This window comes from Lucilia cuprina, chromosome 4 (genome assembly GCF_022045245.1).
Source record: "Lucilia cuprina isolate Lc7/37 chromosome 4, ASM2204524v1, whole genome shotgun sequence".
NCBI lineage: Eukaryota > Metazoa > Arthropoda > Insecta > Diptera > Calliphoridae > Lucilia > Lucilia cuprina.
In genome coordinates this window covers 50695363-50708793 of record NC_060952.1, presented here as the reverse complement: position 1 = coordinate 50708793, position 13431 = coordinate 50695363, and the positions used below count along the sequence as shown (strand labels likewise).

The 13431-nt window shown below is 29.5% G+C and overlaps 1 protein-coding gene across 1 annotated transcript; it reads right to left on the bottom strand.

Annotated features, from left to right (window-relative positions):
• Positions 1-7963: 7963 nt before the first annotated feature.
• LOC124419378 (dynein axonemal heavy chain 10-like) lies at positions 7964-8573 on the bottom strand. The gene is made up of 2 exons (XM_046948543.1): positions 8407-8573; positions 7964-8334 (listed from the first exon to the last, which is right to left on the bottom strand). Exons 1-2 carry the CDS (start codon positions 8497-8499, stop codon positions 8194-8196), a joined length of 234 nt encoding a protein of 77 aa, XP_046804499.1. The 5' UTR covers positions 8500-8573; the 3' UTR covers positions 7964-8193.
• Positions 8574-13431: the final 4858 nt, after the last annotated feature.

The following is a 13431-nucleotide window of genomic DNA, read 5'->3' as shown; positions in this document are numbered from 1 at the left end:
ACGTATCTCCCGAAGCGGCGCCAAGGAGTCCTTGTTCATAATGAGGGTGATCTTTCCGGAGTGTTCTTCAAATTCAGACCTTCCAGTCATGAGTTGGGATTTCAGAGTTTTCGAACACTTCAATCAGCTTTATACATACTATATTCCAGTTTGCTTGAGATATGGAGCAATCAGAGTCAGCATAGTCGATACGATACGAGCTAACCCTTGGCTACCTCACTGAAAGGTCCATCAAACGACCCATGCGGTTTTAACATCTTTGTCTCAAGCTGTTGCGACTGACCTTGAGTCTCCTCCTCCCGACGTTGCCGGTCTTTCGACGTGAGGGGCAGAATTTGTTGGTCAGCTAAGACGGATTTAGCCCAGTTCAGTGATGACAAGTCATTTGAGGCAAGGGATCAGCAGGTTCTTTATCTAACCGGTCAAATATTTTCTCGGCGGCGCGCCATTTAATAAAGGCCCTTCTAGCAGGAGTTACTTGCCTTGTGAATTTGCTGTCGCCCGATTGGGCTGGAGGAGCTTGGGAACAAGAAATCGAGTTCGCAATTCCTTCATTGGCGGAGGGGGTATAGCTACGGTTTCCGAAATACTGTTCGCAGCACCATTGCTCACGACTGGCACGGGGTTGACTGCCTTAGCAGCACCCGAAATACGGGAATTGGCCGACTTTTCATTGGTAAGGGTTTTGGCAGCTTTTGAAGTACTTGGGTTGAAGCTCAGAAGTACTTCGCTAACTCTTTGGATTTGAAGGATGTTCTAATGGACCAGATCCAATATGAACACACTGGTGCTAGCGGGTGCCCTCTCAGCCACGAGAAGGTTAAAACACACGGTAGACCCAAAGTGATCTGGTAGCCGCCCCATAGGGGAAACAGTCGCTACCACACCTTGCGGGTGGGGGGTATAGTTCTAAATAAGTGCCATGAGCCCCTCTAGTATGGGTGTCCCTATCTAGTAAAACCTGCATGGGCCATCACACTTAAGCCATCGCATCGCGCAAAGATGACTACCCTTCGAGAAGCAAAATGGGGGTTAATGTAGTGAAGTTTAAAATTAAAAAGAAAAACGCGAAAATTAAAAAGTGAGAGAAAAAAACTCTGACATATGTCAAAGAAAACATAATAGTTGGCATTACTTTCAACATAAATTCTAAAAATGAAAAGACCAAGAAATAAAATAAAAAAATTGGGTTTCGATAATATTTTAACAACCAACAGAACGGAAACGTTACGGAACTTTCAAACTAACTGAGCCTTTACAGTTTTGCGGAAAATCAAATTTGTTTATATTATTTTAGAGAATACGTATAAATTCTTAACTTTTTTTACATTTTAAATAATGTATTTTCCGATTATTACCAGTAAGCATTTCTGCTGGATTTCAAGTGTAAAACAAGTTTAGGTACTTTTAGTCAAACAGTAAAATTTTAAGTGCTGTAATTAGGGAAATACATATGTACATGTTTAATGCACTGTTGTTTATTCACGACTAAATAGGAGCAATATAATTAAACAGAACATATGAAAACAAAAAGTGTTGCTTAAATGCTAACTGCCAGTTGGCTAAAGCAACGACAAAGAGTAATGTTAAGTATACAACTCTGAAAAGTCCGTTAACTTTGATCTAACTCAATTAAGTTGAATGGAATTGATATAAGGACATTGTTACAATTCCTATATTACATTTCCTCAAAACTTGTGAGTTAAATAGATGATGTTTACAGGTGACATATCATATGGCAAAAGAAGATACTGATGAGGAGACATTGCGAAATTTAATAGAAAAATTAATAGAATTTATATATAAATGAATATAAATATATAAATATATGCAATATATGTATTTAAACGCTAAAATAAAAATGAATACATATATATAAGTAATAAAATAAAATTAATTTGAAAATTTCATCAGGTTTTGTTTTCAAATAATTTTTATCAAAATTAGACATCAATTAATAAAAAAAGTTAAAATACATATATAAATATGTACAATTCTTATATTACATTTCCCCTAAACTTGTGAGTTAAATAGATGATGTTTACAGGTGACATATCATATGGCAAAAGAAGATACTGATGAGGAGACATTGCGAAATTTAATAGAAAAATTAATAGAATTTATATATAAATGAATATAAATATATGCAATATATATATTTAAACGCTAAAATAAAAATGAATACATATATATAATAAAATAAAATTAATTTGAAAATTTCATCAGGTTTTGTTTTTAAATAATTTTTATCAAAATTAGACATCAATTAATAAAAAAAGTTAAAATACATATATAAATATGTACATATCTATAACAAACTAAACTCTGATTTAGTTGGTTATGTAACAAAATTATTGTTATTATTCACACTTTTAGAACTCTCCCAAATAAATGACCATTAATTGCGTTTAATACTTTGCTATATCTTTTTAAGGATCGCACTACTTTGAAATAACGTACAATAACCATTACATTTGCATGGATAGACATTAGAGTGCTCCAAGCTTGTATGAAGGAAAGAATTCTCCTACAGTCCCCCCCCCCCCCTAGAATTGTTCCACGGGTTATAAAAATAAGTCGTGGAAAAAATTAGGTCAATAGGATTACGTTAACCTTAACTTAAAGTTTTGTCATTAAACTATTTATTTTTCGTTTTATTGTCCATATTCAAAAAGGTTTAATGCCAAAATTTTTTTAAGCTGAATTAATGGGATTGCAAACGGGTTTTATTGAAACATATCCAAATTTGTATGTTTTTAAAACATTGGGGTCACTTTGATCCCAAGGCCGTTTAAGGGTTAATTTATTTTTTTAAACTATTATTGTAAATATCGGTTGTTAATAAATAAATTTCTTAAGTTTTATGATAATCTACTAAAATAGAAACAATTTCGACTAGTTTTTATCAAAAATTGCAAATATAACAAAACCTTTAAAGTTTATTGGTTAATGGCGTCCAAATTGCATGAAACTCTTGATTTTTATTTAGAAATATGTGGAATAACAAATTCACAAAAGGTTCCATTTAAAATACGCAACAATATAATAAAAAGGCTAATTTTGCAAAATGTTACATAAAAATGGGGCGAAATAAGAGGTATTGACCTAATTTTTTTACTGTTTTATATGAAGCGATCGTTAAAAATATCGAAATTTTTCGACCATAGCTGAGAACAGGTTTACGTTATTCTATAAGGACAAAAACTCATATTCAAGTAACTACAGATATATTTTAAGTAATACAATTGTTTTATTAGAATATTTTCAAAAATATGTTTATTTTTTTCATCACATTTCGAATTCAAGTGCTCTGAGACACGATAATGGCCTAGGGAATTTTTAATAACTTTTACATTTTTCAACCAATTTTTGTGTTTTTTATCTTTTTGTAACGCAAATTCTGTGTAAATTACGATTCTTTGACAATAAAATACGACACAAATTATTTAATGACAAAACTTTCTATCTATCTATCTATCTATCTATCTATCTATCTATCTATCTATCTATCTATCTATCTATCTATCTATCTATCTATCTATCTATCTATCTATCTATCTATCTATCTATCTATCTATCTATCTATCTATCTATCTATCTATCTATCTATCTATCTATCTATCTATCTATCTATCTATCTATCTATCTATCTATCTATCTATCTATCTATCTATCTATCTATCTATCTATCTATAAATACTCATACAAGTGTATTTCTTTTTCTATGGCCACAGGATTGTCAGATAAATTTGTAGAGATATCAGCAATGTTTACCCAAAAAATCGGCGTTTATCGGCACTTACATTTTAAGAATCAGCAATAAATGGGCAATGAAAAAACAAATTATCACAAAATAATTAAAAAATTACAATATTGTTTTTACATTCATAACTCAGGGTTTTTTTAGAAAAGGTCTGATAAAAGAATTTGTTTGTAAGGGTACAACGAAACATTGGTTTACTTGAATAAAATCTATAAGAATTTGTATCACTTTTGCAGAAAAATCTAAATGCATAATTATTTGTGGAATACTGTAAAAAAACCAAATTTTTGTAATGAGTGATGTAGTTATTTCATATATTAATTTATCGTTTCAATAGGATTTGTAACCAATTTTCTAAAGCGTGGAATTAATGGTTCTAGTTCTAGTCGACATTAGATTTTTTAATGTTGTTTTTATAGATTTTATTGAGTAAATTTTAATGGAAAATTATCTCCAGAATTTTCCACTTTTCCACAAAATTTTTAAATATAATAACCAACTAAATTTAAAAAAAAAATAAATTTTAGCAACCGTAGAACAGAAACCTATTAAGGATTATATATATTTATAAATTGTGTTTCCTTTTCATAATCGATCCAATTGCATTGCTGATGAAGGAAATTGTGTTTTATCGAAACGTAAATTTAATTTATTTTTTTCATTACACATAATAAAATTAGAATTTTTGTTTGCATTTTATAACCTCATAGTCGCGACTATCGTTTTGTTTCGTGTTTTCTTCAGCACATATAACATCTGTTTGCTTACATTTCATGTAGTCGATAATATCGATAAAAGCTTTGGGACAAGTATTGTAACAAGTATTTCACAAATCCTATTCACATTTTACTGCAAAAACTAATATCACTTCGTTTACGGTTAAGTTTTTCAATTGCAGTTCTTTTTAAACTATGTAAACCCTTAGTTTAAAAGAAACTAAGATCTCTATAAATTTTTTAATTATACTTATATGGCATTATTTGTGAATTATTTAGCCAATGTTATTTGTATTATATACATATATACATGCATTTTTTTAATTTTTTTGTTTTTGCACTAAAAATTAAAAACATATTATGAATTCTAATAATCCCTTAATAATTTGGGTTCTTTAGCACATGACAATACCATATTAAGAAATCAATTTAAAAACAGTAATGATTTGAAACTTGCACAAGTTAACATTCAAAGTTTAAATGCTTCATCAAGGAATACAAAATTTGTAAAATTTAAATATGTCATCAATGGTTCTCTTACTGATGTAATAGGAATAACGAAAACTAAGTTAAAACATCATTATAACAAGCCTTGAGCCTTGTTAGTGACATGAACTCAATGCAGTTCTCTGGACAATTTTTAGTGCCTTCTTTTTCCCTTTACTATTTTATTTACATACTCATTTTACAGGTATTTTTTTTCTTCACAGTTTTCCCTTTCCCAAATTTTAATGAATTTTCTCCTGAAGGTTTTGGTTTTTAAAACATAAGTGGTGAAGAACGTTGTCTTCAGTTTCTAAAATAAGGTTAACTTTCTTGTCTATACCCGATCAAAATTAAGTACATCAATACCCAACATACCCGGGTATGTCATACAATTTATATGAAATATATTTTTATACATTTCTAGTGTATAATTCAGATAATTACTAAAACTAATTTAATAAAACGTCTGTATATATAAATTAAATAGTTTTTGATCATAAACCATTACATATTAGCAATAAATATTTTAAAGTTTCCTTATTGCTTTCATATAAAAAAATATCATATGCAAAAAACCTAAAGAAAAACGTCTTCAGGATAATTTTACTTTACTAAGTCATACACAATACAAAAATTTGATTCATCAAAAACGGCCCGTGTTTGTTAATGTTACAGGGTACACAAATATATCACATCCAAATTCATGAATAAAGACACATGACTTTGTATTTGGAACTAAATTTGTTGTTTAGTTAAATTTTTTATAAATAATTTTAATAATAAAACATAAAATTTATAATGAAACTTAATTTTTGTCCGATAACTGACATATAATTTGTATACATTCCCAGATATGTTGGGTATTGATACACGAGGTAAAAATAGAAAATCGGTCATAAATCGGTTTATTATATATCTAACTAATTTTTGGAAAATGTATAGAAAACATTACGCTGAAAGATATATATAGATCTCGAGATATATCACTTCAAAAATGAAAAACATACCCGGGTATGTGGGTATTGACATAACGGTTAAATGCTTTAGGTTCGGATGATGTTCCAGCAAAATGTATAAAAATAATGTACCCATTTGTTGAAAGTTTTCTACTTCATGTTTTAAATACAATTTTAATGACGTTCAAATACCTTCGCATTTGGAAAGCTTCAAGGATAGTACCAAAGAATATAAAGAAATTGGGGCTTGTCAGTTGGTACGTAAAGGAGTTGTCATTCGGTACCTAACTCTAAGTATGTATTGGTAGAATTTTTGTATTAGTATTGGAGCTCCAACCACTTTCACCACACTTTCCAAACATACATACTTGCATGAAATCGTACTTAAAATTTTAGGAAAACTAAATAACATTTAAATTTCTACATTCGCAGATTTTTTAATTTATTTTGCCCACATCTAATCAGTAAACATTTAATAAATATATTTTCGGACTTAAAATCTCTTTTTTGCAAAAAATAAGTTTATTTTAAATAATTTTTTCATTTTCAATATTAAAATATACAACTTTGTTTTGTCAATTTTAATTTCAACACACAAAAATTAATTGTCAATGTTTTTTTAGTTTGTGCTTTTACATATAATATTGCAGTGTGCAATATTATATGTAAAAGCATTGTGACGTGTTTTTATTGTTTGTTTATTGTTACTCATTTTATTCCTGAAGATGCTATCCAGTGGATGGCGAAATATTGAAGAAAATAAATAAATAAATTGAAAAACTTAAAACTTTGACCTCGAGCTCGTTTAATGATTTGATTTGAAGAAATTGAAAGGTCGAATAAAATATTAATATTAAATTTTTTGAAATGTTATAACAATTTTTTTCCAAAAAATATATTAATAAAAGAGATATTTGCTTGGAGTACATCACTTCCAAATTTGGTGTTCACATCTCTATTTGTTTAACTTTTATTATTTTTTTTAATTATCCCAGATAATATATTAATAAATTTTTCATATCAGAAAACTTCAAAGTATATTTTAGATAAAATAATATTCATAAAAATATGAAATTTGACAATGTGAAACGGAGTGCCATTATCTCTATGATATAAAGTTAAAAATTATGAAAACTTTCAAGAATATGAAAGGATAAAAACCCATTAAGGATATTTTTTATTCTGTCAAGTTAAAGCTAGCTTCTTTAATTTAATACAATAATTCCAAACTCTATAAATAATATTATAGTTATTCTAAATTCTACAATTTTTTTTAAAAATACCTTAGAACTCCCAATAATGTAATCAAAGTAGTTTTTATTTAGTTGTCACTAGGTTAGGTTAGGTTAGGTTGATAGGAGGATGTATACTACATCAAATCCGAAGAAATACACCTAGGCCACTATCGGGCCTGTTGTGCGCTCCTTATCATGAAAAAAAAAAAAAAAAAAAACGGAACTGACTGAATTATTTTTCAGTGTTCAGGAACTCAGTTTCCTGAACGTAATTCCTAAGAATCTTTCAATCAGTGTTAGTTAGGAATGTTATTTCCGGAATAACATCACTTCCAAAATACTTGGATCTAACTTCGACGAATGCCTGACAGTGGCAAAGAAAGTGCTCCAGAGTTTCACTGTCCTCTCCACATGCTCTACACATGCTCTGAATCCGCACGTCCAATTTTGTATAGATGTGCACGTAATCCTATGTGTCCACTCAGAATACGTACCATCATACTAACCTCAGACTTGCTCATTTTGAGGAGATTTGGGGAGGGTATTATGTATTTGTGCTGATGTGTTTGTAACACTCTGAATCAGTTTCTGAGTCGATTAAGCTATGTCAGTTTGATCCCTTAAGAAAATCACTTCATTGTAAACAATTACTTTTGATAACTAATATCACCATAAAATTCTATCCATATCATAAAATTACTCACTGGTCCGACTATACATTTTAACTTGTTTAACAATCCGATAGTCACTTAATACAATTTTTAAAATAATACAACATTTTTAAAAAATATAAAAAGTTTATAAAAATAAAAAGTATCATAAAAAGATTTATTCGCTTAAATATTCATAACATATATTTTAATTCTTCGAATTAAATTTATTTTCATTTAAAATATGCAAGAAATAATTCCAAGACATAATGAATAATTTCTTTTATGTAAAAACACATATTGAAAGAAGTTCTTTATTTATTGGTCGCCATAGTTTATAAATTGCATTAGAATAATATTTTATTTAGAAAATAATAAAATCAGTCTTTATTTAGCGTCAAGCAAACACCTTGTAGAACCCAATGGCTTAAGTCCTTCGAAAGTCACAAGATCAGCTTCAAATACAAGGCCAACTCCCATGGCATTACGTCTTTGAGATGTCATGTAAACTGGGGCACGGAATGTGTTCTAAAAAATTTAGATAATTGTATGATGTCAATTAAATATAAAAAAATGTGTATAAAATATATTTAAACATACTTGTAGTTTAAGTCTATGAGCCTCTATAGGAACTACAGACAATATTGGTAATTCTTCAACTAGAATTTTAGGATGCGAACGATCTAGTTGCATTTGCTCTAAGTCCCATCGAGCGCCTTCTATGTAAAGACCAGTTATGTAGCAGCCCTAAAAATAATCAGAAATTAATAGTTTTCTTAATTGAATTATTAACTACAATTTCAATATTTCGAAGAAAAATGGCAATTTTAAACATAACCCTATCCGATTTCAACGAAATTCAGTACATCTTCCAAAAAAAAAAAAAAAAACAGTTTAAACTGTCATAACTGTTTTAGGAGTACGAGTATAGCAATGAAATTCGACAGACATAAGTTTCATATGAGCCGAAATCGGAGTATAATTCGAGTATAGCGATTAAATGATGTAGAATTTTTTGTAGAATCGGACTATAAATGACCCTACCCCCCATCCAAAATCTATCTACCAAATTTAGTGAGGATCGGTCCATAGTTGACCCTACCACCCTACAAGGTCCCCTTCAGAAATTTACTTTTACGCTTATTATGTAATACTTGTTTAATCAATAGGTTGTAAGAATTAATTGTATTATGTTTAAGATAAACAGTTCAAATAAAAAAGCTATTATACTAACTGATGATATTGTATTAAATTGTGTTCTATATTTCGGTGGGTGGGAAAAGTGGTTTGTGTGGGGTGATTTAGGTGTTGTTGTGCGTGGCTCATAATAAAATTATATTTTTTATTGTATATACAATGTTATAGTCTTTAATAAAATATTCAAAAATAGGCGGACCAAGGTATGGTAAATTTTGTATCATTAAATTTTTAAATGCCTATAACTCGGATATTATAAGAGATAAGTAGTATGTCCAAGCATGTTTTTTCAAGATCTCGTCGAGCGCTTTCAGAAAATAAAAACTTGACAATTGTGCGGTTTCTCTGGTGCTGGTACATTGTTAAGTATACCTTGGTCTAACCGAATATGTAATGAAACATTGAGTGAAAATAAGAATGAAAAATTCGTATTTTTTGAAATGATTCAAAAAAACATGCAAGTCGCATTAGATCAGGAAATGAAATTTTATGTAAACACATACAAAAAAGTGAGACAGCTGTGTCCATTTACCTTATTATTGATTTATACTACTAATGGTATAAACATAAATAATATAAATCATACGAATTTTATACTCTTTTTGGTTATACGAATGGAATTTTATTTATCATTTGCATTAGATCAGGGATGTATTTTTATGTAAACACACACAAAAAAGTGAACCAGCTGTTTCCATTTACCTTGTTTATTAAACTTTACCTACGTAAACTGTGATCGTGTGAGAAAAGAACAAATTCAAAGTGAAAAAATTACTGATTTAAAATTGTTATTTAGTTTTATATATAAAACAGACAAAAATTATTACTTAACTCAAAAAAATTGAGATGGTTATTTTTTATTTATCATATTCTATTATATATAAAAAAGTTTTAAAAAGTTTTTATTTTTGGTTTAATGTAAATGCTAAATTATTATTTTTTTTGGAAAAGTTGTGTTTAACGCTATTTTGCTCTACGTGTATATATTTGCAATGAAATATGCTTGGGATGGCGTATAGAGCAAACACCATTTTTTACCCATAAAAATATTCCATTGTTTATGAGATCGGGAGATAAAATTAGTTTGAAGAATCTTCATATCAAAACAAATGTATGGTAAAATCACAAAATCCTATTAAGAAAAATTATGTTAAATTTCAACATCGATTTACTCGAAATGCATTTTTGGCGTATATCACTAAATTCCCGGGCGACAATATCTTATTATTCGATTTAAAATGTCCAAACCAAAGAATTGTTTTACAACAATAATATTCCCCTCTCTTCACAGACGTGTTCTGTGTATATTCAACACACTTGTGGGACCTCAAATCTCTAGTAACGCTTCAAAACTTTTTCGTAAAAATACCCACACTGAAAAATCCATGCATAATATATACGACTAGCTATACCCAGTGTGCTTCGCTACCCTCATCGTAATGAAATAAAATAAATATCATTATTGTAAGTAAATGTATATATATCTGCAATATCAAAAATTCCCCTTTTAGAGAACTCTTTAAGTTTGATTTTATGATTCTAGTCTCAATATTACAGAAAATTAGAAAAAACAGTTGAAGAACGAAAAAGTACCAGACAGTGCCTTTTTATATATTTTCATTAAATCAGGATGACGCATGTTTAATTTTCAACCAGAAACCAAAAAAATCGCATAAAGATTTTTATACAATCAGGAAGCTACATGTCCAATTTAATGTTTTTAGGTTCAATATTATAGAAAATTCGAAAAGTATTAGTAAAAGAACAAAAAAGTACCAGAGTATGCTTTTTCAATTTTCGTTCAATTGGGATACTGCGTGTTTAATTTTATGTTTATATATTCAATATTTTAGAAAGTACCTTTTATAGGTTCTCACTTAAAAATAGGCTCTAAACGCTTAATTTCATGTTTCTAGGTTCAATATTATTGAAAATTCAAAATGTACCTTTTAAAGAACGGAAAAGTACAAAAAAGTCCCCTCACTTAATCCGGGCTCTACATGCTTAATTTCACGTTTCTAGGTTCAATATTATACAAAAATCCAAAAAGTACCTTTTGAAGAACGAAAAGGTTTCAAAAAGTCCACTTTTATATGTTCTCACTTAATCCAGGCTCTACATCTTAATTTCATGTTTCTAGGTTCAATATTATAAAAAATTCAAAAAGTACCTTTTGATAATCGAAAAGTCCCCTTTTATTTATTATTTCATAGATTCTCATTTACTCCGGGCTCTACATGCTTAATTTCATGTTTCTAGGTTAAATTTTATAGAAAACTCAAAAAGTACCTTTTGTAGAACGAAACAGTACTAAAAAGTCTCCATTTATAGATTCTCATTTACTCCGGGCTCTACATGCTTAATTTCATGTTTCTAGGTTCAATATTATACAAAAATCCAAAAAGTACCTTTTGAAGAACGAAAAAGTACCAAAAGTCCCCTTTTATAGGTTCTCACTTAATCCATCCTCTACATACTTAATTTCATCTTTCTAGGTTCAATATTATAGGAAATTCAAAAAGTACCTTTTGAAGAACGAAAAAATACCAAAAAGTCCCCTTTTATGGATTCTCATTTACTCCGGTCTCTACATGCTTAATTTCATTTTTCTAGGTTAAATTTTATAGAAAACTCAAAAAGTACCTTTTGTAGAACGAAAAAGTACCAAAAAGTACGCTTTTATAGATTCTCATTTACTACGTCCTCTACATGCTTAATTTCAAGTTTCTAGGTTCAATATTATAGAAAATTCAAAAAGTACCAGTCGAAGTACGAAAAAGTACCAAAAAGTCCCCTTTTATAGATTCTCACTTACTCCGGGCTCACATGGTTAATTTCATGCTTCTAGGTTTAATTTTAAAGAAAACTTAAGTCTCTTTATTATTAATTTCATGTTTCGATTTCAATATCAAAGAAAACTCAAAAACTACCAGATGGAGAATGAAAAAGTACCAAAAAATATACCGGGTTTCCAAATAACACCTCATTAGCATATTTAGTGTTTCTATATCTAAAAATTTTATCTAAATTGGATCATTGTGTTTGAATAAAATCAAATTTCCAGTTTTTGGTACTTTTTTTCTACCCATTAACGAAATAAAATTCTATTGCAAAATATTGTAACATCGTAGTGGGAGCCCGTTATTACGTATTTATATGTATAAGTTAATAAACCAAAATCAATGTTTTATGAAAAAAGTACCAAAAATAGGTACAACTTTCACCCCTTAAACATCGAATAACCAAAAAGTACTAAATTTATATTTTTATTTTTTCGTCAAATTATGAAGGAGTCAAAAATATTGTTTGAATGTTCACTGGTTTAAAAGATACATGGGGTGCAAAAAAGTACCAAAATACAGTTTTTACCCGTTTATTCCCTAAAGGGGCCGAAATTGAAAAAAGTACCAGACACCTGTCCGCTTATTTTTTAAATGAACGACGATAAGCTTTAAACTATTTTTGTATCTTTTCTAGTTTAGGAGATATGAGGTTACCGATTTTACCCGTTTTTACCCTTTTTTACCCCCTAAACATTCGAATTTCCAAAAATCCCGTCTTAGTGGATCTATTTGGTGGGAGACCAACCCCCTGTCCAAATTTCAGCTCTTTAGCTTTAACCGTTTAGGCTGTGCGATGATGAATCAGTCAATCAGTCAGTCAGTCAGTCAGTCAGTCAGTAACGTTAGAATTTTATATATATAGATTATTGGAAAAATGCTACTATTTTTAGGTAACAGCGTATGACCCAGCGATGTGTACTATAATTAATTAATCTTAAACTAGCTTTCAAGTTCTCATAATTTTCCTAAATATCTGTGGCATAAATTATGGGAATGGAGGGATGTATATTTCCAATATTGAGCAGCACTCCCTTAAGGCTTTTGACAGATCCATCATAAGGGTATCCAATTACTTTAAATAAATTAGGAATATCCACTGCGTAGGTTATACCGGATTCGGTATCCAATTTAAAGCACTCATCAAATAAGCTTTCTCTTGACCGCTTTCGAGAAGATGTCACATGAAAATCCTTGGCAACTATCCGGTTTAAGATATTCCGGTTTTAGATATACCTATGTCACGTTCTATGGGTTTTGTAATATATCGACTTTTATTTGCAGGTAAAAATAGTCCACAAACCATACAAAACTTATTTATATTTGTGCACGTCGTTAAACTTGATTTCATTGTTTTAATACTTTTTTAAATATGTGTTTATAAGTATCGGGGTTGATTAGTTGCACAATAATTGTCATACCTTCGCACTTTTATATTTATTTAGTGACAACTAAATAACCGGGGAGATCCGGAACCTTAGTAAGACTCTTCGCAAACTATTTAACCGGGCACGGCGTAAAAAGACCGCAGTATACTGGGATGAGTATCGTAGTAAACTTGGTGAATATAAAAAAGTTGTTCGTAAAG